The sequence below is a fragment of the Rhinoraja longicauda genome, chromosome 2, assembly GCF_053455715.1.
Source record: "Rhinoraja longicauda isolate Sanriku21f chromosome 2, sRhiLon1.1, whole genome shotgun sequence".
Classification (NCBI taxonomy): domain Eukaryota; kingdom Metazoa; phylum Chordata; class Chondrichthyes; order Rajiformes; family Arhynchobatidae; genus Rhinoraja; species Rhinoraja longicauda.
Window position 1 is genome coordinate 77,146,328 of NC_135954.1, and position 23,761 is coordinate 77,170,088.

Consider the following 23,761-nt stretch of genomic DNA (forward strand, 5'->3'; position numbering starts at 1 on the left):
TAGTTGAGGCCAGTTCATTGGCTATATTTAAGAGGGAGTTAGATGTGGCCCTTGTGGCTAAAGGGATCAGGGGGGGTGTATGGAGAGAAGGCAGGTACAGGTTACTGAGCTGGATGATCAGCCATGATCATATTGAATGGCGGTGCAGGCTCGAAGGGCCGAATGGCCTACTCCTGCACCTATTTTCTATGTTTCTATGTTTCTATGAATCTTGAATTCTCCAATTTCATGTAACCCCCTTCCATTCACTGTTTTGCTTTCCCTTCCCCAGCTCTCCCACCCACCAAGTGCAATCTTTCCCCCACTAGGCTGTTAATCTGTTCCTTCTCCTCTCCTTCTGCTATCTCCCACATCACCCTTCTCTGAGTCACCCACTTTCCTTCTATCCCCCCTCGATCATTAAAGATGTTCTCGCAGCGCATTTAGAAAGCAGTGACAGGATCGGTGAAAGTCAGCATGGATTTATGAATGGTAAATCATGCTTGACTAATCATCTGGAATTTGTTGAGGATGTAACAAGTAGAATGGATAAGGGAGAGCCAGTGGATGTGTTGTATCTGGACTTTCAAAAAGCCTTTGACAAGGTCCCACACGAGAGATTAGTGTGCAAAATAAGAGCACATGGTATTGGGGTTAGGGTATTGACATGCTTAGAGAACTGGTAGGCAGACAGGAAGCAAAGAGTAGGAATTAACGGGTCCTTTTCAGAATGGAAGGCAGTGACTAGTCAGGTGCCTCAAGGCTCATTGCTGGAAGCCCAGTTATTTACAATATAAATTTATATTAACGATTTAGACGAGGGAATTAAATGTGACATCTCCAAGTTTGCGGATGACACAAAGCTGGGTGGCATTGTGAGCTGTGAGGAGGATGCTATGAGGTAGCAGGGCGACTTGAATAGGTTGGATGAGTGGGCAGATACATGGCAGATGCTGTATAATGTGGATAAATGTGAGGTTATCCACTTTGATGGTAAGAACAGGAAGGCTGATTATTATCTGAATGGTGTCAGATTAGGAAAATGAGAGGTGCAACGAGACCTGGGTGTCCTTGTGTTAAAGCCCGTCCGCGCTCTGAAATAATAAACACTGTCAGACACTGATAGTAAAGGCACAACTTTATGACGCTAGCATGAGTGGGAGGGTCACTGAAAGTATAGTCACAGTCTCTCTGTCTTTTTTGGTCTTTGTCTATTGTTACCGTTTAAATGTATGTTTTGATTTATTTTTAGCTCTGTATATGTGGGGGGGGGGGGGGGGGGGTGGGGTGGGGTGGGGTGGGGTGGGGTGGGGTGGGGGAAACCTTTTTTTCTAATCTCCTCCTCAACGGAGATGCGACCTTTTTCCGTGTCGTATCTCCGTTTGCGCTACGGCCTAACACTGTGGAGTTGGCGGCCTCCAGCTGGGATCGACCTTGAAGACTCCGGTCGCAGGGCCTGGACTTACCATTTCGGAGGCTTCGGCCTCGTGCCCTGTAGACCGCAACATTGGGAGCTCGCAGGTCCCTGGCTGGCGACCGGCTTTCGGGAGCCACAGCCGCAGCAGCCTCGACCGCCCCGAATCGCGAGGTCCGATCGACCCGCTCGCAGGACATTCATCGCCCTGCGTGGCTCGGCCACGGCATTTTCCATTGCCCGGTGGGGGCTTAGGACCTTCAACGGCCTGCTCGGCTCGGCCTGGGACCTTCCATCGCCCGGCGGGGGTTTCCGGGAGCCTCGATCGCCTCGAGGCAGCAGTTTGACTGCATGACCATGGGAGAAGAATGAGGAGGAGATAAGACTTTTCTTTGGCTTCCATCACAGTGAGGGTGTGCCTGGAGCAATCACTGTGATGGTTGTTTGTGTTCAATTGTAATTGTGTGTCTTGTGTTCTTTATTGTTTACTGCCGGACCCTGACGTGAGAGGACGCTGGCGCTGTTTGTTCGCCGCTTCTCCGTCTGGACAAATCTTTTGTTTGTTTGTTTGTTTTTATGTCTTGTTTGCTCTGTAAATATATTTGAGTTTCCTGAAAAGTGCTATATAAATTAAATGTATTATTGTTATTAAGATCTTCTGAATGATTTCTGGTATTATACAAACCTCAGAAGAACTCTTATAGCAGTTAACACAAAAAATAAATTCACATAATTCCCCTCGATATATGTATTTATTAACATTGTTATACAAAAACAAGAATATTGCTTCTTTCAGGCAGCAATGCAGAACAATTACATCACTAGTAAAAATTTATATGAATCCCTTGAGGGATAACAAATATAACATTTCTATAAAATCTGTCAAATATTGTACCAGATGACCAATTTGGCAGTACATTCCCATATCATTCTGTAAACTTTTTATATACAGTCATTTATTTGTCATATATAATATACGTTTTGGACACAACTAAAACAGTGGGAAGAAGCCCAGTATCAATCCAATGCCAGCATATGAAAGACAATGAGATCTTTGGACTCATCACAGCCCAAGGCACATGAGTTCACGACAGAGAAGGCATAGAATCATACGGCACAGAAACAGGTTGTTTCGCCCAATGATTCCGTGCCAACCACTGAAGCCTACACTTACAGTACTTTACTTGAGAAGAGGTACATTAAGGTGTCAGTTGCAGATGGATCAATAAGAGTGGATACGTTTCAGTTGCAGATGGATAATTGAGTAGTGAATCGAGGACCAGAGGACATAGGTTTAAGGTGAAGGGGAAAAGATTTAATAGGTATACGAGGGGTAACTCTTTCACACAGAGTGGTGGGTGTATGGAACAAGCTGCCAGAGGAGGTAATTGAGGCAGGGACTATCATAACATTTAAGAAGTAGTCAGACATGTACATGGATAGCACAGGTTTGGAGAGATATGGAAAAATGCAGGCAGGTGGGACTTCCAACTGTAAATTCAGCCTTAATTACAACACATATCCCTCTCATGTAAATGGTGAATCAAAATTATAAAACAATTTTTAAAAATCAGCTTTTTGATTTATATTTCACTGCATGCAATCAAATAATCCAGATGGTCTTAACAAGCTACCTGCTATTTAAAATGAGGATCCGTTTTTTTTAGGAAAAATACGGAAAACATTTATGAGAAATATTCAAAATTTTACTTGTTTGGAGATAAACAAATTATTTTGCAATCAGGTTGTAATTTTGCAATATTTGTGAGTTTGCGAACAAACTCTTATTTGATAACTCAGCTTCAAGTTTTACCATAGACAAAGGATAAAGTGGGTTATTTTTCACAGGAGTTTCATCACAATTTCAATAATGTAATGGGTGAAACACTGAGGAACTACATTACAAAGCCATTAAAAATAAATCTATTCAAGTTTCACGTTCATTTTGAAACTGTGCATTGATAAGTGCATGGTAAGCCCCTTCTTTTGCCAGGAGCTGGTTGTGAGTTCCTATTTCCACCACTCTTCCTTTCTGTATAACAACTATAATGTCAGCATTTTGGATTGTCGACAATCGGTGGGCAATGATTAAACAAGTTCGGCCCTGCCTAGCTTCATCCAAGGCTTTCTGGACAATCTGTAAAAAGGAAAAATAAAACAAATGCTAAATTTGAGCAGGAATAGCAAGGGTGCTGTACAACATGCAAGGTGCAAAGAGATCAGTTCCAGCCTACAAATCTTTAAACATAGTGTAATGGCAACTTCAGCCTTTTCCAGTAAAGTCCTTTCCGCTTGCCATTACTTCACAGGGAGTGGGAGTGAACTTGACGCAAACCAACAAAGAGATTTTCCAAAAGTATTTTCAGTTTAATTAGTCGTTTATTGAAGTAGCGGTACAAACAGGTCTGTTGCAGGTCTGTGGCTCCCCAAGCTTTCAGCTCTCGATGCAGGTCTGGTAAGAACTGTATCTCACCATACTCCCTGTGTTGGAGCCATGTGTGTTTGTTAGCTGTCTTAGCATGTTATATTATTTTGCATCTTGCTGTACTATTTTTGGACACTTGGGGGTTGTCATGAGATGAACACATATATGGGCATATGGTCATATGTGGACTGGGAGGAGCGATAATTAGGAGTATAATTGGGAATGCACTGACATAATGCTTTAAAAAATGGCGAGAAGCTATGGCGAGATAGAGTCTTTATCAAGTCTATGACGGGAGAAACACTATCTGTTTGTAACACTACTTCAATAAATGACTAATTAAACTGAAATGTCGTGAAGATCTCTGTTGTTGTTTGTGTCAAGAATGATCACTCTACTCCTTTTGTGAAGTGGTGACTAAAGGAGACGAATCGATGGAAAGGTTCGAAGTTGCCTATACCCTGTGTCTGATCCCTCCCGTCTCTGTGTCTCCAGGTATACCGCCAAGTTCTGGCTCCTCACAGTACGTTCTGCCCATATATGTATTCATCTCACTACAGCCCCCAAGTGTCCAAAATAACACAGCAAGATATCTAGACAAAATAATATAATATGCTAAAACAGCCAGCACAAACACAAATGGCTCCTACACATAGTAATGTTATAGTTCAGAATAAATAGTATCTATTATAGTGAGAAGCTATAATAAAATAGTGATAAATTGGGGTTCACTATTCAGAATCAGCACAGCACTAAATATATTGCAATTGTGGGTTTTTCTAATATTTACTAAAATATAATCTGTTTTATTCTCCAAAATAAGAATCAAAAGCAAGCCCTTTGTGAGGTTTCTTATCACTGCTAACTATTGCCATTCTAACATTACATATAGTGACATGCAAACCAATTTTAATTTTTGCTGTGATAAACCCTTTGTACATCATATCTTTGATATATAATGTTGTAGCGACCATAGAGAGTGGTTCTAGTCGTCGAACCCTCAGATTGGCCAGCAAGGTCACGTGTGGGCGCGACCGTAGGGATTGGTCCAGAGAGCGACATCGCTGATTGGACAGCGTTGTCATGTGCGCTTTTGGCGCCCGTAAAGAGTTAGTTGGGAGACGTCTTCGAAGAAGACAGTGAGTTTTAATGGTTGTCCGTTATCTTGTTAAGAAAACTTTGTAATCGAATATTGCTGTCGCAATAAACTTCTTCAACAAAGAACAAGTTTCCGGACTCGCTATAACGTCATATCTTAATGCCAAAGAGATCCCAAGTTCCCTGTGCTTGGATAATTAAATCCCTTTGAATTTTATACAATTAAATGCATGCACCATAAACATAATATTGTTTACTTAATATAGTTGAGAATTCAAGATTTGTAACCTTTTCACTTTCATTGTCCAGGGCAGATGTAGCTTCATCAAGGATTAGAACCGTTGGTTTCCGTATCAGAGCTCGGGCAATGGCTATTCTCTGTTTCTGACCACCAGAGAGCTGTGTTCCTTTATCTCCTACTTTTGTGTTGTATCCCTATTTAAAAGTAACTTGTTTGTTTAAATCCATCGAACACAGTATCATTCTAGTAATTATTACTTGAAAAAAACTTCAATGACCAATACAAGATGTTAATAGATGAAGAAATATAAGGTGTCAAACTTATTTATTCAAATTGTGTTATCTCTCATTGATGTACTGAATTATTGCTTTTTAAATGATTGCAAACTATCTGGAAGTCCATGCAAAATTTTGATCACTCTTTGTGTATAGCTTTTCATAGCATCAGTGCTAACGTTGCTTTTCATTGTTTGAAGCTGTGTTCCTTACTTTGCTAGAGATAAATTTAAGATAGTACTCCATATTTATTGTTTCCGTTCCATTAATTATTTTAATAGACCCTGTAAAGTCACTGCAAGTGATTCATAATACAAACTCTGAAAGCTGAGATCAGGAGATCAACCATATCATTTAAAAAAATTTGCTCAAAGATGTCCAGACAGCTCACTGAGAACAGGTACAGCTTATAACCATTTCTATCCACATAAGTCAATTTGTAAACAATGCTTATTGCAAAATATTTTAGATAATGCAACAAAGGAGATTGAGTGAAAACATCACATAGCATTGCCCTTTTCTATCTTAAATATGTTCATATGTTTTTCATTTATATCTAACCATATAATTATCATAAAATAAGCATATACAGATAGAATATTAAATACCAGTGTATTAGAAAGCACACAGAATGACATAGACTTACTTCAGGTAAACTTGTAATGAAAGTGTGAATATTGGCTGCTTTTGTTGCTTTTTCAATTTCTTCTTGAGATACAGCTCTGCTGTTGTCACCATATTCAATATTTTCAGCAATACTACAATCAAAAAGTATGGGCTCCTGGGATACAATTCCCAACTGTTGTCTCAACCATGGCAAATTGATGCTTCTTGTATCTTTCCCATCCACCAACTGGAAAAGATAACAAGTCATGATCCGTGCTGATAATAATGATGCAAACCTAAGAAAAGTTAAAAATGCTTGCGTACACACTATAGATCGTATTAAGTATGTTTTCATATTCGGCGGTATAGTCAACAAAGAATATCTATCAAATATTATTTGATATAAGAAAATAACTGCAGATGCTGGTACAAATGGATTTATTCACAAAATGCTGGAGTAACTCTGCAGGTCAGGCAGCATCTCGGGAGAGAAGGAATTCCTTCTCTCCCGAGATGCTGCCTGACCTGCTTAGTTACTCCAGCATTTTGTGAATAAATATTATTTGATAGTCTTGTGTTAAGCATACTGATATCAGCATTGATAGACAAGAAATAAATGGGAACCATTCGCTATTGAAAGTCTCATTTTAATAATTGATAACTAAACATTTTAAAAGGCAGCATTTTCTGTTTTTTTTAAGACAAAGTATTTTAAATGAATAAATTACTGGTTGTCTTTTCACAGTATTAATTTTTCTTACATTTACTGTTTGTCTTTATATTTTACTTACATTGTTGAACAATTATTAGTTTGTTTTATTTTTATTAATGAGATGCACGTAAATGGAAATTTGGGTTAAAATCAGAGACTGAGAGTTGCAAAGGTATCAGAAAAAAGATTGGAATTGCTTCCCTGCTGGAAGATTAGTCCCACATGTAGAATCAATAATATTTCAGGAAGATCAAATGGTTTATGAACTGGTTGCCGTCCTCTTATCAGTACCAATTACTGGAACATGAGATTGAGGAAGATCAAGGAAGCATAGTGAACAGTGAAAGGCTTGGATAGAGTGGATGTGGAGAGGATTTTTCCACGTGGGAGAGTCTAGGACTAGAGGTCATAGCTTCAGAATTAAAGGACATTCCTTTAAGGAAATGAAGAGGGATTTCTTGAGTCAGAGGGTGGTGAATTTGTAGAATTCTTTGCCACAGAAGGCTATGGAGGTCAAGTAAATGGATACATTTAAGGCAGAGATAGTTTGATTCTTGATTAGTACTGGTGTCACGGGTTATGGCGAGAAGGCAGGAAAATGGGGTTAAGGAGGCAAATAAAGCGTTTTTGAACTTTGAACGAAATTTGAGCTTGAACTTGAACTTGAAGGGGCAAATGGCCTAATTTTGCTCCTATCACTTATAACCTTATGATCATATAAGCAGTGGTTGAACAAATAGATTGCTACAAAAAAGAATGCTGGAGATTGAAGAAGACAGGAAAGTTGAAAACCCAACAACAGAAATTTTAATTCACTCAGCCTCCACATCGCAGCTGAACTCTTGGATAGGAATTTCCGATAAAATGTTTCCTTTTATGAAGTGATACTTACCACTTGTCCACCCATGACATCATAAAATCGTTCAAGTAACTGAACCAAGGTGCTCTTTCCACATCCACTCTTTCCAACCAATGCTATGGTCTGTCCTTTATTCACTTTTATGGTGAGACCTTGGAGAACCTCTGCATCTGGTCGCATTGGATAAGCAAATTTGACATTTTGAAACTCAATATTGCCTTCAAAGTTGCTCTGAAAATAAATAATTTGAAATGATTATGAGAATTCAGATATAAAAGATGTATTAAAAGGGTGTAGGAAGGAACTGCTGATGCTGGTTTAAACCGAAGATAGACAAAATGCTGGAGTAACTCAGCGGGGCAGGCAGTACATATCTCTAGAGAGAAGGAATGGGTGACATTTCAGGTCAAAAAGTCTCGCCCCAAAACCTCATCCATTCCTTGTCTCAAGAGATGCTGCCTGTCCAGCTGAGTTACTCCAGGATTTTGTGTCTATGTACTAAAAGAGACTACTCATGGCAGAAAGGCATTTGATTTAAATCATTTGTGAGCATTGAAATTTTGGATACTTTTATAGCTGACTGTTAAGAGTTACTTTCTACATATAATGTTGGATTCATGAGAGGTGGTCTTGGAGGGGAGGATGCTCCTCAAACTGCGGAGCATTCTGGACAATACAGCTCACCCCCTCCATGACACACTGGTCAACCTGAGGAGTACCTTCAGCACAAGATTGGTTCCACCAAAATGCAGGACAGAATGCCACAGGAGATCCTCCTTCCCTGTGGCTATCAAACTGCACAACCTCCCCCTTCTGTCATGGGGTAGACTGAGACTGACTCCCTTCCCCTCATATGTATTATGTGTATTTTGTGTTTTTATGACTGTTGGCAGATCAATTTCCCTCCTGGGATAAATAAAATTCTATCAAATCGTAATGATGGTGGAAATTGAATGAATAGACACTAGTAATAATACTACTAGTGTTGTATTATAATACAATAAAAATGGAGATTGAGTGAAATTGATATCTGTGTTTGAGGATTCAATCTGATTTTTCTTTAATCCAATTTGAGCCCAATTTGGATGAACATTATTCCCAATATAATTTCCAAAATAATGTACACTTGTTGCCCTAGCATATTTTTCCATTGGTTTTGTCCCTTATACTTTGTGATATTGTTAAATTAGTTTTGTTCACAGACTTTTTATTCATCCAGGCAGCACCAGCAGAAGGGAGCTAAGACATTTTGGATTGGATGGGGGGGGGGGGGGGGGGGGTGGGGGGGGTGGAATAGGGGAGATTATTCACATGATAGAAATATTGGGTTCAACAGGACAAGTTCTGTCTTTTCATCTCTGGCCTTGTCCAACCACCTGCATATCAAAAAACATTCCTCACCAGTGTCAAACTATTTGGCAGGCTTTGGCCTGGCCCTCCTTTCTTCCAGTGCTTTTCTGCAATCAGTCTGAAGAGGGGTTTGAACCTGAAACGTCACCTACCATGTTCTTCAGAGGTGCTGCCTGACCCATTGAATTACTCCAGCACTTTGTATGATTTTTTTAATATAAACCAAAATCTGCAATTCCTTGTTTCTACTTGTCTTTATCTGTGGACTGGGAGAGTCCAATGTCCAAATAGTTTGTGTGGTTTAACCAAATCCCTATTGGCATAATTCAGAAGATAAACCATTATGTGGATCATTTGAAAGAATATGTGAGGCAGATAATTCAATATATTGAAGGCACAAAGAACTGCAAATGCTAGAATCTTGAATTGAACACAAAGTGCTGGAGCAACTCAACAGGTCAGGCAGCATTTCTGGAGGACATGGGTTGAGACCCTTCTTCAGACTAATTGAATATATTACTGTGGTGGAGATGGCATACTCTAATAGGTGAAGCATGCTGAGTGGTGGGAATAGTGTTTTACTAAGCACACCAAGGATGTAGAAACCTAACTGTGATTATGATTTCCTCTTTTATTTGGTGATTATGACCTTACTTGGAGTAGGCATTTCCCCACACCCATGTAGTATTTTATATAATCTTAAATACTTTATTAAAAAGGTAGATTTTTGAAACAATCATGATAGGGCCAGTGTGTTCTGCCCACAGATGAGCATGATGCTACTCTAGCATTTCATACAATAAGTTTAGAGGGAAATGGATCAAATGCACACAAATGAGATTGGCACAGATAGACATCCTGGTCAGCATTGACAAGTTGGGCTAAACGGCTTGTTGTCATGTTGTATAACACAATCTCCATGGAATCTATACGACGTTCCATTTAGAGGCATGTAAGGAAATATAAAGCAGATCAAAAGCTTGGACAAAGGGAGGTATTTTAACATGTAACATAAATGAGCAAAGATGATGATTTAAGGGAAGGTATGACAGAATCTGAGGTTTGCTCGTTTGCTAACTGCCAATGGTCTTATGATTCGATTCAAGAATACTAAGAGTACATAATTGGATAGATATTGTAGCAGGCTTTTGAGTTTATAGCAGGCTATAGTAAATTACAAGGATAGCTAGGGACAAAGTGAGGATAATTGTGAGGATAATTTTGAAATCAAGGATAAGAATGATAAAATTAACATGTTGGTTTATGGTGAACAATACGGCTCGAAGTGATAGCAACAATTCTATGGGCAAGTTGGGAAGAAGGCCAGACAGCATTGTGTTGGTATGGTCATGTGTAAAGATAAAGAAGGCATAGATGTGGATTTCAGCTGAAATCAAATCAGATTCATGTGATTCTTGAAAAATGGAAAGAGACACTAACATGAGATTGGGAACTCAACAGAGGATTAAATATGAATCAAGTTCTTAAAACTTTGGTTCAATTTCAAACAGGTCTAAGCAGGGCAAACCATTTTACCAGGAATACCTTGTGGCGATTCAATCACCAAATGATGTGAGGGAAGCACCGCCCACGTTTTTGGATTTGTTTCTGAATTATGGTCCTCTTGAGCAACTATAAGAATCCCAGGAACTTTCCATTAAAACGTAAACAGTTAATTACCATTTATTTAATAGGAATGAAAGCAACAATATGTAGACAAGTAATCTTAGTTATGTAAACATATTGGGCATTTACCGGCTTTTCCCCCTCTTCACCGCAGCTGTCAATTAATGACTTCCTTTCAAGAAGTTGAATTATTCTTCGTGTAGAATCTTTAGCATTGACATAGTTTGGTGCAAATGATGCTGTTTGTCCAAGATAGATAGCACTCAATACAATGACAGCAAAAACCCTGAAATTATTTGAAAAAAAACTTGCAATGAAAAATCACATTCTTCGTCTTTAGTTTCTTGGGATAGCAACCCAATTATTAATCAAATGTTTTGCCAGAGCTGGGCAAATTATGCAAATGATGCAGCCAATATTTTCCATATTTCCTCTTGTTGACCTATTTCAAAAACCTTCATCGGATTTGTGAGACACGATTTTCCATTCACAAAGCTGATTATCCCTAATCATTTTCTGCTGACCTAAATGCTATCCCTAAGATTCCCCACCACCAAACTTCCCAAGATTAACATCAGGCTCACAGGCCTGTAGTTCCTTGGCTTGTCCTTGCTGCCCTTCTTAAATAATGGTACAACATTTGCAAGCATCCAATCATCTGAAACTTCACCTGTGGCTGGTACAATATTTATTACTTTTTGGGGGAGAATATAACAAAATATAATCTTGAGAAGCTTGCACAACTTATGCGATGGACAGAGATTTAAGATGACCAAACCAAAGTTGTTAAATGTAGAAATGTTTTGTTAATCCTGTTCATACACAATGCAGTATAGATTTAACCATATAAAGGCAACTATAGATCAACTATAGCAATTATTAAATCAATGGCATATTTTAGAAAGTAACTTACAAGAAAACATCTTCAAAAACCATGAAGCAATTTACAATGAGCCATGCTCCAAATCGGAAAATTGCAGCATTAACGAAGAAGGGAATAGCTTGTACTATACCATAGCTTAAGCCAAATAAAGGAGCTTTCCTATATGTGGATCTAGAAGAAAAATCACACCAAAATATTAATTAAAATTTGATATTTTAAACGGTGAATTAATAAACGGCAACAATATATTTTAAAGTCAATTTATTTGCTGCATTGAGTTTTGAACAATTACAAGTTTGAAATTGGGTACAACATTTTATTTAAAATATTGGGGAGAAACAGTTTCATGAGAACATTTCTTTGCCAAAGAAGCAGCAGCAAACTGTTGGTGGAAAATTCCTGAGGCTGTTTCCTCTGGGGTATGTTTCCTCTAGGGTAACAAATGGCAATTGGGGAGGTTAGTGTGAGTGGTGATCACTCTCTCTAAAGTTCAGAAATAACCAAATACTTGTTTATCTTATTTTGTCATCCTTTTGCATCTTTGATATTGTGAACAATCAAAACTATACAAAACATTGACATGGAAGTCCGTGCCAGGTCCCAGAGGAGATGACAGTTGCAGTGATGATGCCATCAAAGGACTCCTTTTGCTGTGCTTCTTCCAGCTTCAATTATATATTCCTATTATAAGGATTGATCCAAAATGTTTTCTTTATCATTTTGTATGTCACTATCTTCTGGAAAATTTGTATAGTCTGACTCAAAATATTTGATGGTCTCGGACTGATGAGAACCAAACTCAAATTCTGCTTTCTTATCCTAGTCTATGTTTTATTAATATTATTCAGATTAACATCACAGAGAAATGTGAAAGGTTTCACTTTCATATTAAAGATATGACAAATCGCCATTTGATTTAGGATTTCCTAGCTACTGGGAACTATACATGGAACAATCCTCCCTCTTTCGCAAAATATACCCATCATGCATTGAGCGAAAAATAGTTATGCTTCAATTCCCAGATTTGAGAGAGAGATTTTGAATTATATTTGGCGTTAGTTTGATAACATGGATAATTAGAATCTGAATATATTGCTTTTTTTATTGAAGAATAATGGAAGGGTTTTTAGTCCACAAATGCATGTAGGCACACATCTTTAACATGCTGAAATGATTATCGTTCGACCTTTCCTTTGCCCTGCTTGTCACCTCTCCTATGCTTCTGACATCATATAGCAGTACATACAGTACTTCTGATGTCAATGTTCTTTTCAATGCTGGTATTTAAAGACAGAGACCATATAAAGAGAACGTTTTCCAATGTAGGCAGATTTTACTGTCAAAGTGGAAAGGTTGTAACGTTCCAGTTGTAACTGCCCTAATCCTACTGCAAACTGCTGAAGCTAATACAACAGAAAAATGGTTTCTTAATAATCCAGGCAAATATTCTAAATCAAAGACAGTCTGGAGTATTAAATCCTTTTTAATAAAATCCAGTGAAATGTGTATATCAACAAACATGATTTCAAAGTTGACACTGTACTTTAATACAGTAAATTAAAAGTTGGTAATTTAGAAACACTCTGCACCTGCAGGGTCCATCTATGCAGTCCATGTATCGTTTGAAAAAAGCATCTTCTCTTGTTAATGATGCAATTGTTCTTATGTTCTCCATAGTTTCTGTTGAAATCTGCATTAATGTGTACAAGAGTGTTATAATTACTATTTCACATAATTATTTTTCTATGTGTATACACAACAGCAGGCAAGTTAACAAAATGCAATGTATTAACTCAAATAACTTTTTAAAAGTATTTTTCAGAAAATTTAAATTCTAAAATTAGGGGCACAATTTCACTTGATAAGAGTTTGAACAAGAATAATTCTGAAAAATCTGAATATTGTTGAACTAATCTCCATAAGATGGAGAGGTTTCTTCACAGTTTAGCACAATATTCAACTGAGTAATAGTAAATAACATAACATTAATTCAGAGTGTCTTTAGTTCAACAATCAATAAATATATAGCCTCCTAAGGTCTTCTACAACCTTTGGTTGGCTGATGTGGTAGATAGAGACTATTTACATTATACAGAAAACAGTGATGATATGATAAACTACTTAGTGCTAAGACTTGCAAATAGTATTGTAAAAACTGGCCCAAATATTTAGTGTCTTGATTTATATTGTAAATGACTCTATTTCTAATTTTCCTGCACATGACAAAATTAATCGGATACAAAGTAAATCTCACCAAAGTAGAAGAGAGTGGAGTTAGATATCATGTAAATTCTGTTTTATGTCTCTCTATTAATTTGGTAAATTCAGCAAAAACTGTTATTGCTCAGAATAAAAACACAAGAGAAGTCACAGATTCATGTATGGACAGATTCATGTTCTCCAAAGATGCTGCCTGACCCAATGAGTTACTCCTGCACTTTGTGTCTTTTCACATAAGGGAAGTAGTTTTAAGCTTTTTATAGAATCTTTGAAAGGTGTATTTGTTGTGCTCCTTTCAATTGAGAAGAATGTTCCAGTGTAATTCAAAGTAAATAAATGAACATGCCATTTTGCTTGGAAGGATCAACACCTGGGATCTGCACTACGAGCAACACCATCAATGAATGTATATTCATATTTGTAATGGACTACAAATATAAGAAACTGTGCTCAAAGTTTTATCATTTTTAAATTGCAGAAAATTATGAACACAGCCCAGACCATCACTAAAACTAGCCTCCCTTCCATTGACTCCATCTACACTTCACGGTACTTCTGCAAGGCCACCATCATAATCAGGGATGAGTCTCACCCTGGTCAATAGACAATAGACAATAGGTGCAGGAGTAGGCCATTCGGCCCTTCGAGCCAGCATTGCCATTCAATGTGATCATGGCTGATCATTCTCAATCAGTACCCCGTTCCTGCTTTCTCCCCATACCCCCTGACTCCGCTATCCTTAAGAGCTCTATCTAGCTCTCTCTTGAATGTATTCAGAGAATTGGCCTCCACTGCCCTCTGAGGCAGAGAATTCCACAGATTCACAACTCTCTGACTAAAAAAGTTTTTCCTCATCTCTGTTCTAAATGGCCTACCCCTTATTCTTAAACTGTGGCCCCTGGTTCTGGACTCCCCCAACATTGGGTACATGTTTCCTGCCTCTAACATGTCCAACCCCTTAATAATCTTATACGTTTCGATAAGATCCCCTCTCATCCTAAATTCCAGTGTATACAAACCTAGTCGCTCTAGTCTTTCAACATATGACAGTTCCGCCATTCCGGGAATTAACCTAGTAAACCTACGCTGCACGCCCTCAATAGCAAGAATATCCTTCCTCAAATTTGGAGACCAAAACTGCACACAGTACTCCAGGTGCGGTCTCACTAGGGCCCTGTACAACTGCAGAAGGACCTCTTTGCTCCTATACTCAACTCTTCTCCCCTCTCCCATCAGGCAAGAGGTATAGCAGTGTGAAAATGCATCCCTCCAGATTCAGGGACAGTTTCTTTCCAGCATTATCAGGCAACTGAACCATCCTAACACCAACTAGAGAAGATTCCTGACCTATCATCTACTTCATTGGACTCTCCGACTACCTATAATCGGACTTTACCTGACTTTATCTTGCACCAAACATTATTCCCTTTATCCTGTATCTGTACATTGTGGATGGCTTGATTGTAATCATGTATAGTCTTTCCGTTGACTGGATAGCACACAACAACAAAAAACTTTTTGTTATACCTCGGTATATGAAAAAATAATATTTGGAAAATCATCTCTCAAGTATCTTCAGTCTGAATTGAACAGAAATATAATATATAACTATATTGATTAAAAGAGGGGAGTAGATTTTCTTCATGCTACATGTGGGTGAGATAATAAACTGGTCTTTATAATGGAATAATTTTCCAAATATACTTGGAAGATGAGAAATATTAGAGCTGATTTTAACTTTAGATCAAATAGGCAATTCTGGTTTGACAATGTACAAAACATTCTTTAAATTTTATTTTCAAAGGGCAATATAATATCATAATATCATAACTACTATTGGATTATAATTAATTCCCCAATTAATTGGAAAACTTGCCTTATGCATAGAAAATACACTTTTCCTGGTGAATTAACTCTCCAAATAGACTCTGGTAAATTCTCACCTGTCCAGATTTTACAAGAAATTTATCATCCTTTAATGATTGCCCTGAATACGTTCTCATTATAATCACATTTGCAGCAACAAGAAATGGAATACAACACAGAATAAGTAAAGTCAGCTGCCATCCAAAAACGAATGCAACGATTATAGCAGCTCCTAAGGTGCAGGCATTCATTGCAACGTTACCGATCTGTAATCCTGTGGCCTGAAAGAAAAAAGAAACATGCATTGATTCCAATGCAACATATGAAGGACAATGTGTTTTAAAGTGGGCAGCAGGCAAACAGTTTAACTCATTTACACAATATTAACTAAATAGAACGTAGAGCAGTAGAGTGCAGAAATCGGCCCTTGGGCCCACCATGTCTGCACAAACATGATGCTTGTATGTGATCCATATTCTCTGCATATTCATGTGCTTATCTAAAAGCCACCTACACACCACATTCTGTTCCTCCACCACTATCCCTGGCAGAGTGTTCCAGGCACCTACAATGCTCTGTGTAAAATAACTTACCCCACACATCTCCATTAAAATGTGTCCCTCTGACCCTAAAGCTGTGTGCAATAGTATTTGGCATTTCCACCCTGGGAACATGGTTCTGATGTCTATTTTTAAGTTATTCACATTTTAAAGTTTAAAAGGAGGGGAGAGAGAGGGGAGGAGGGAAAAGGGAGGGGAGAGGGGAGAAGGGAGAGGGGGAGAAGGGAGAGGGGGAGAAGGGAGAGGGGAGGGGGTTTGAGGAGAGAGGGGAGAGGAGGGGAGGACAGGGTGCTGTACCAATGCAGGAGAGGTTTGGGCCCAATGGGTCCACTTTGTGTAGTAAATTTATAAACTTCTGTCTGGTCTCTCCTCCAGTGGAAACATCCCAATTTTATCCAACCTTTCCCTATAGCGAATACCCTCTAATCCAGGCAGCATCCTGGTAAAGCTCTTCTGCACCATCTCCAAAGTCTCCACATCCATTCAAAAATGGGGTGACCAGAAAGGCCACAATTCTCCAAATTCAGCCTAACCAGTTTTATGAAGCTGCAACATGTCTCCTTGACACTTAATGCCCCAACTGATGAAGGCAAGCACATCAAATGCCTTTGTTATCGCTCTATTAGTTTTGCTTCTTCAATAGACAATAGACAATAGGTGCAGGAGTAGGCCATTTGGCCCTTTGAGCCATCAGCGCCATTCAATGTGATCACGGCTGATCATTCACAATCAGTACCCCGTTCCTGCCCTCTCCCCATACCCCCTGACTCAATAAGAGCTCTATCTAACTCTCTCTCGAAAGCATGAAGCTATAGACAGATCCCAAAATCCCTTTTTGTTCATCAATGTTGTTAAGGATATTGCTATTAACTAGATATTTTCCCCTTACATTTGACCCCCAGAGTGAAACACTCATACTTGATCAGATTAAATTCCATCTTCCATTGCTCCACCTACATCTGTAACTGTTCTGCAGCCTGTTGTATCATTTGACAACCTTCTTCAATGTCTACAACTCCAACAATGTTTGTGTTATCTGCAAACTTACTAACAAGTCCATCTACATTTTTGTCCTAGCCATTTACATAAATCACAAACAACAATAAAGAATCCAGTACTGATACCTGCTGAACACCACTGGTCAAAGACCTCCAGCCAGAAAAATATCCTTCCACCACTATCCTCTGTCTTCTATAGATACGCCAGTTCCAAATCCAAGCTCCCTAGACATTATGGATCCCATGCATCTTAATCGTATGGATCAACCTACCACAAGGGACCATGTCAAATGTTTTATCAAAGTCTATGTAGATAACTTCCACTATCAGACCCTCATCAATCATGTTTGTCAACTCCTCAAAAAACAATCAAGTTTGTAGGACATGACTTTCCTGGACAAGGCCATGCTGTCTGTCCATAATTAGTACATTCTTTTTCAAATAAATCTAGGTATTGTTTCTTCTGGTCCTTATTTTTTAAAAAAAATTTATATGCCTGAAATATCTGTTAAATTTTGCGAAATATTGCCACAAAATAAAAATATCCATTATATATCAAAGATTCCTTGAGGCAAATTAGATTTGTTTTACTCTTGGTATCAAAGGGATATAAACCCTTTTATTATAATTTTATTTTAATAAAGTTTTATTATAATAAAACTAGATTTTCACAGGTTCTATTGAATGGCTTTCTAACGTGTTTATGGTTAACCTCTCAGCCAGCGTAGCTTGAGTGCTAAAATTACAAAAGGGGGTTAAGATATTAGGATTGCATTATCTAGTGTAGAGTTTTATTTGTAGAGTGAACGCTACAAATGACACGCTATTCTGTCTTATCCAACTTAAAAATGCTCTAACTGGTGCCTTCCAAGGAGACAAGATAGCTTGGAACTTATCTTAATTTTGGACCTAAATAATGTAAAGATCATTTTTATGGAATTAATAGGTTGAATTTTCACTCATGCCATAGCTTGGCTCCTGGTCAGATCAGCCTTACCATTCTGTTGTTGCTGATTCAAGTTCCTCAAAAGTTATGTGAGCTTTCACTGAGTTTGAATACATTAGCTTACCAACAGTGAGAAGGCTTAAATGTCCATGGTTCTATGGAATCCAAAACGTAATAGCTAATGAAAGAGGTGGATTATTTTTTTACACAGAGTGCCAAAATAAATTAGGAAGCAGCAGCCTTTAATCATTTATTGGGGATTTGGTGGTTGGTTGTATGGGAGGATCCAGCAGCAGCAATGATTCTTGAATTTGCTGATGGATCATTTGATATTCTACATTGTGGCAATAAAAATAATTCCCAAGGATGGAAAAAGTAAGAACCATAAAAAGGATGGTTCAAATAACCGATAGGGAAAGTATAGACACACTGAGGTGAACCTCTATCATTTACTGAATGGTGTGCAACAACACTTAGTAACCTATCGTTGCCCAAGGCAAGTGAAGACACAGTTTCCTTCACACATCCCATTCAACTCGTATTGGCATAAGTTTCTTTTTTTCATGTTAACACTTGGCTAGAAATAGAGCTGACTTTAACACAGGTGAACCTTTGGAGATCACGATGCAGTAGTTCACTCCAAACTCATGTGAAATCTCACATGAACTGCCAGAATCACAGAATGTAGATCAGTCACTCTATTCCTGATCCATGTCGGGTCTTTAGCGAACTGTCATCACCCCTACCCCCCTCACCCACAATGACACTGCCTGGACGTGGGACAAGCAGCAGCAACACACTTTTGATACACACAAACAACAAATGTCGTGTCCTCCTACACTGTCCTATTACGATGTAAATAAGTCTGTCACGCTTACATGTGACGCTTCTCAACACGGCCTTGGCGCAGCATGCCGGCAGGAAGGAAATCCTGTCGCGTATACTTCCAGGACAATGACGGACACTAAGACTAAATATGCACAGATCGAAAAAGAGTTGCTGGCAGTGGTCTTTGCACGCGGCAAGTTCAATGGCTACATCTTCGGCATGCCAGTGACCATCGAAACAGATCACCAGCCACTGGCAATCATCCTAAATAAACAGGGCTCCAGCACGACTACAAAGGATGATGTTAAGGCTCCAGAAGTACGACATTACCCTTGTTTACAATCGCGGAACACTTATGTACCTGGCCGACACTCTGTCTCGGGCTCTCAGGAAATCCACAGCCTAGCTCGCGGCTGAGAAGGACACTTTCGATGTTATGGTGGTCAACCACATCCATTCATTTCTTCTGGAGGAACTGGTGACACACACGGCTGAGGACACCACCTTGCAGACATTCACCTCTATCATTAAACATGGATGGCCCAGCAAACAGCACATGCTTCCGCCCTCTATTCAGCCCTTCTTTCCCATTAGAGACGAATTAACCATTCATGACGGGGTCGGCATGAAGGGTCACAAGGCCATGATCCCAGTCTCGCTCCAATGGGAGTATATTGACACCATACACAGGGGGCATCCTAGGGGAACCACAGTGAAAAGGCCGAGGGCCATTTTTTTCCGGCCAGCAATGACAGATAACATCCACCAGAGGTTACAATCTTGCCCCAGGTGCCACTGCACAAAGCCCCACCAGCAGAGGGAACCACTTCTGCTGCATCCAGTTGCCGAATTGTCTTGAACCCTGGTGGCAGCCGACATCTTCGATTGGCACAATCAACAATACCTAGTTCTCGTGGACTCATACTCCAGCTGGTTTGGGATTGATCTACTTCGCACTTCCACTTCTGCAGCGGTGATTCTAAAGCTAAAGAGACATTTCTCGGTCCATGGGGCACCACATACTCATGGGGCACCATGAGGTCCCTCAGATCGGCCGACTTGGGGCTATTCACTATCCCGCGGTCTAGGCTTAAACTCAGGGGTGACCGCGCTTTTGCGGTTGCAGCTCCTAGACTGTGGAACAGCATCCCTCTCCCCATCAGAACTGCCCCCTCCATCGACTCCTTTAAGTCCAGGCTCAAAACATATTTCTACTCCCTAGCGTTTGAGGCTCATTGAGGAGGCGCTGTGAACTGTTTGCGTGCTACTGTATGTTTTCATTTTTTTTCTATTGGAACCTAATCAAATGTACAGCACTTTGGTCAACGTGGGTTGTTTTTAAATGTGCTATACAAATAAAATTGACTTGACTTGACTTGACATACTCTCATGTCTGATAATGCTGGGCAATCCATGAGCCAGTGCTTTGAAGATTTTGCTGTGCAGTGGGATTTCAAACATATCACCAGCAGTCCGGAATATCCCCAATCGATCGGACTGGCAGAACAGGCAGTCCGCAGCGCCAAACAAGTAATGGAGAAGTCCCACTGAGCCCAGTCGGACCCATAGAAACATAGAAAATAGGTTCAGGAGGAGACCATTTGGCCCTTCGAGCCAGCACCCCCATTCATTGTGATCATGGCTGATCATCCACAATCAGTAACCTGTGCCTGCTTTCTCCCCATATCCCTTGATTCCACTAACCCCTAGATGATTCTACGCCACAACCAGAAAAAAAAGGTGAGGTAATTTCTGATTTAAATTACTCTGGGTTTGATTGTGTCTCCTGTGCGATAAGCAGCAATACACTGACTCCTTGATGAGTGCAGATAGTCTTTGTACTGTTCCTAGATCTCCTCAATCTCAGAAACGTACTGCGTGACTCAACTCTTAGCTCTCCATCTCCAAGACTGATGTCCAGATATACTCGTGCTCCTCTTTCCATCTCGAAGCTACTGTTAGAGCCACAAGTGCACTGTCAAAGCAGGTGGTTCAGGCTCAGTTACTCCACAAAAGGTTGTCACAGAAGGTGTGCTACAATCAATCAAGTCATCCACTCCAACCTTTGCAGGAAGGACAGCCTGTCAGGCTACAAACCCAGAAAGGCAATGATCGCAATGGGCACGGTCAAAGAGAAATGCCAGGAACCCAGGTCCTATCTTGTTCAGTCAGAAGGTAGTTTCTGCAGAAGAAATCGGAGACACCTCTCGGTAGAGGAGCCAGTACCATCACAGCGAATCCCTTACGATCCCACGGAATACCCGGATGAAATGATGTGGACAGAAGATGGAAATGCTCTTCTAAATGATAGACACGTGACAGTGGACCATGAACAGTTTTGGGATCAGGTTCCCACGTCTGCACCTGTGGAAGAACCACCAGTGATGTTGCTACCAGTGGAGGAACCACCCATGGGAAAGTCTCCCGTGAAGCCTGTGCAGGTAGAGAAGTTGCCTGTGAAGAAATCGCCTGTGAAGCTCGTGCCAGTGGTGGCATCACCTGTGAAAAGTACCACTGAAGGGCCCTACAAACCTCATGTAGGACGAGTCTGCAAGCCGAATCCCAAATACAGAGACTATGTATAAATGATTCAATTTCAGTGGGTTTTGCTTTGCTTTGCTTCGCTCTGCTTTGCTTTGCCATAGTTGTTAGATTGTTGATCAGTATATTCATTTTTTATAAGCTTCGCTATATTGCTTGCATGCATGTTTGCTTTATTTTATGAGGCATGCGCTAAAGAAGGAGGATGTAGAAAAATATAATCGATGATGGACAACAGCATCAAAGGATATGTTCTACTTTGCATTGTAGAATGTATGGTTATAAAATGTCACTGGCTGCAACTGGGTGCATTGCGGCTTCTCTGTCTGAAATAAAAATATCGCAGTGCAAGTCACTTACCCCTTTAATCTGTGAAGCATCTGTAGCCAAACGAGTTAGTAACACACCAACAGCATTCTTTTGATCATCAAACCAACCAATCTCCTAGTGTTAGGATAAATTGAGTGATAATTAAATTCAAACTATTAAACAATAAGGTTTAATAAAAAGCTACAGCATCTCAGTCTGGTATTTATTCACAAAATTCTGGAGTAACAGCAGCTCAGGCAGCATCTCAGGAGAGAAGGAATGGGTGACGTTTCGGGTCGAGACCCTTCTTCAGACTGATGTCAGGGGGGCGGGACAAAGTTAGGATATAGGTGGAGACAGGAAGAGAGAGGGAGATCTGGGAAGTGGGAGGGGAAGAGAGGGACAGAGCAACTATCTAAAGTTGGAGAAGTCGATGTTCCAGGCAAAATATGAGGTGCTGTTCCTCCAATTTCCTGTGGGCCTCACTATGGCACTGGAGGAGGCCCATGACAGAAAGGTCAGACTGGGAATGGGAGGGGGAGTTGAAGTGCTCGGCCACCGGGAGACCAGTTTGGCCAACTTGGACCGAGCGCAGGTGTTGAGCGAAGCGAACGCCGAGCCTGCGCTTGGTTTGGCCGATGTAAATAAGTTGAAATCTGGAGCAGCGGATGCAATAGATGAGGTTGGAGGAGGTGCAGGTAAACCTCTGTCTCACCTGGAAAGACTGTTTGGGTCCTTGGATGGAGTTGAGGGGGGAGGTAAAGGGACAGGTGTTGCATCTCGTGCGGTTGCAGGGGAAAGTGCCCGGGGATGGGGTGGTTTGGGTAGGAAGGGACGAGTGGACCAGGGAGTTACGGAGGGAACGGTCTCTGCGGAACGCAGAAAGGGCAGGGGATGGGAAGACATGGCCTGTGGTGGGGTCCCGTTGTAGATGACGGAAATGTTGGCGTATGATTTGTTGGATACGCTGGCTGGTGGGGTGGAAGGTGAGAACGAGGGGGATTCTGTCCTTGTTGCGAGTGGAGGGAGGGGGAGCAAGAGCGGAGTTGCGGGATGTAGAAGAGACCCTAGTGAGAGCCTCATCTATAATGGAAGAGGGGAAGCCCCATTTCCTGAAGAATGGGGACATCTCTGACGCCCTAGTGTGAAACACCTCATCCCGGGCGCTGATGCGGTGTAGACGGAGGAATTGGGAGCCGGGGATAGACTTTTTGCAGGAGACCGGGTGGGAAGAAGTGTAGTCCAGATAGCTGTGCGAGTCAGTGGGTTTATAGTAGATGTCAGTCACTAGTCTGTCTCCTGTGATTGAGATGGTGAGATCCAGAAACGGGAGGGAGATGTCGGAGATAGTCCAGGTATATTTAAGGGCAGCATGGAAATTGGAAGTGAAGTGTATGAAGTCAGTGAGTTCTGCATGGGTACAAGAGGTAGCACCAATGCAGTCGTCGATGTAACGGAGGTAGAGTTCGGGGATGGGGCCGGTGTACGCCCAGAACAGGGATTGTTCGACGTACCCGACAAAGATCTGTCTGGAATCATTGCATATTCCATGTGGATCATCTCCCTTTAACTGATATCTAAGATTTCACTCAGTATGTGGGTCATTCAGACTTGCATCTATTCCCCCACAAAAGATTTCAGTGGAAATGTCCACAACCTAAGAATTATTAATCATTTGCAGGTTTTCCCAGTTTACGACAAGCTTTCTTCCTGCAAGCTGTTCATAGGCCGAACAGTTCGCAAGTCGGAAGTGCAGCCGCAAACCAAGTTCTCAGCTGGCAGAGGATGGCCACAGACCCACAGCAGCCAGCAAGTCAATACCGAAGGTCTCCCCACTGCTCAATTGTACATTCGGCTTGTACACAAGTTGGCCATTTGGAAGCTGGAGAGGACATTTTCTATAAAAGGTAGTTGATGGCAAAGGGTATAAATCACAGTTCACAAAAGGTCTACTTACTCCATATTTGTTGGGCCCTTCAATGGCTTTTGCTTTGCAAGTCGAGAGGCATGGCGCACGTTTGACAT

The 23,761-nt window shown here is 40.5% G+C and overlaps 1 protein-coding gene across 1 annotated transcript in view; it reads right to left on the reverse strand.

Annotated features, from left to right (window-relative positions):
• Positions 1–2,136: 2,136 nt before the first annotated feature.
• LOC144605992 (ATP-dependent translocase ABCB1-like) overlaps positions 2,137–23,761 on the reverse strand; it is a 56,651-nt gene continuing 35,026 nt past the window's right edge. The window contains exons 17-25 of the mRNA XM_078421734.1: positions 21,788–21,871; positions 15,632–15,835; positions 13,058–13,158; positions 11,499–11,639; positions 10,715–10,871; positions 7,643–7,840; positions 6,079–6,285; positions 5,205–5,351; positions 2,137–3,530 (exon numbers count right to left, since the gene is read on the reverse strand). Of these exons, the coding sequence (XP_078277860.1) occupies positions 3,321–3,530; positions 5,205–5,351; positions 6,079–6,285; positions 7,643–7,840; positions 10,715–10,871; positions 11,499–11,639; positions 13,058–13,158; positions 15,632–15,835; positions 21,788–21,871 (1,449 nt within the window). The 3' untranslated portion in view covers positions 2,137–3,320. The remainder of the gene's footprint in view (positions 3,531–5,204; positions 5,352–6,078; positions 6,286–7,642; positions 7,841–10,714; positions 10,872–11,498; positions 11,640–13,057; positions 13,159–15,631; positions 15,836–21,787; positions 21,872–23,761) is intronic.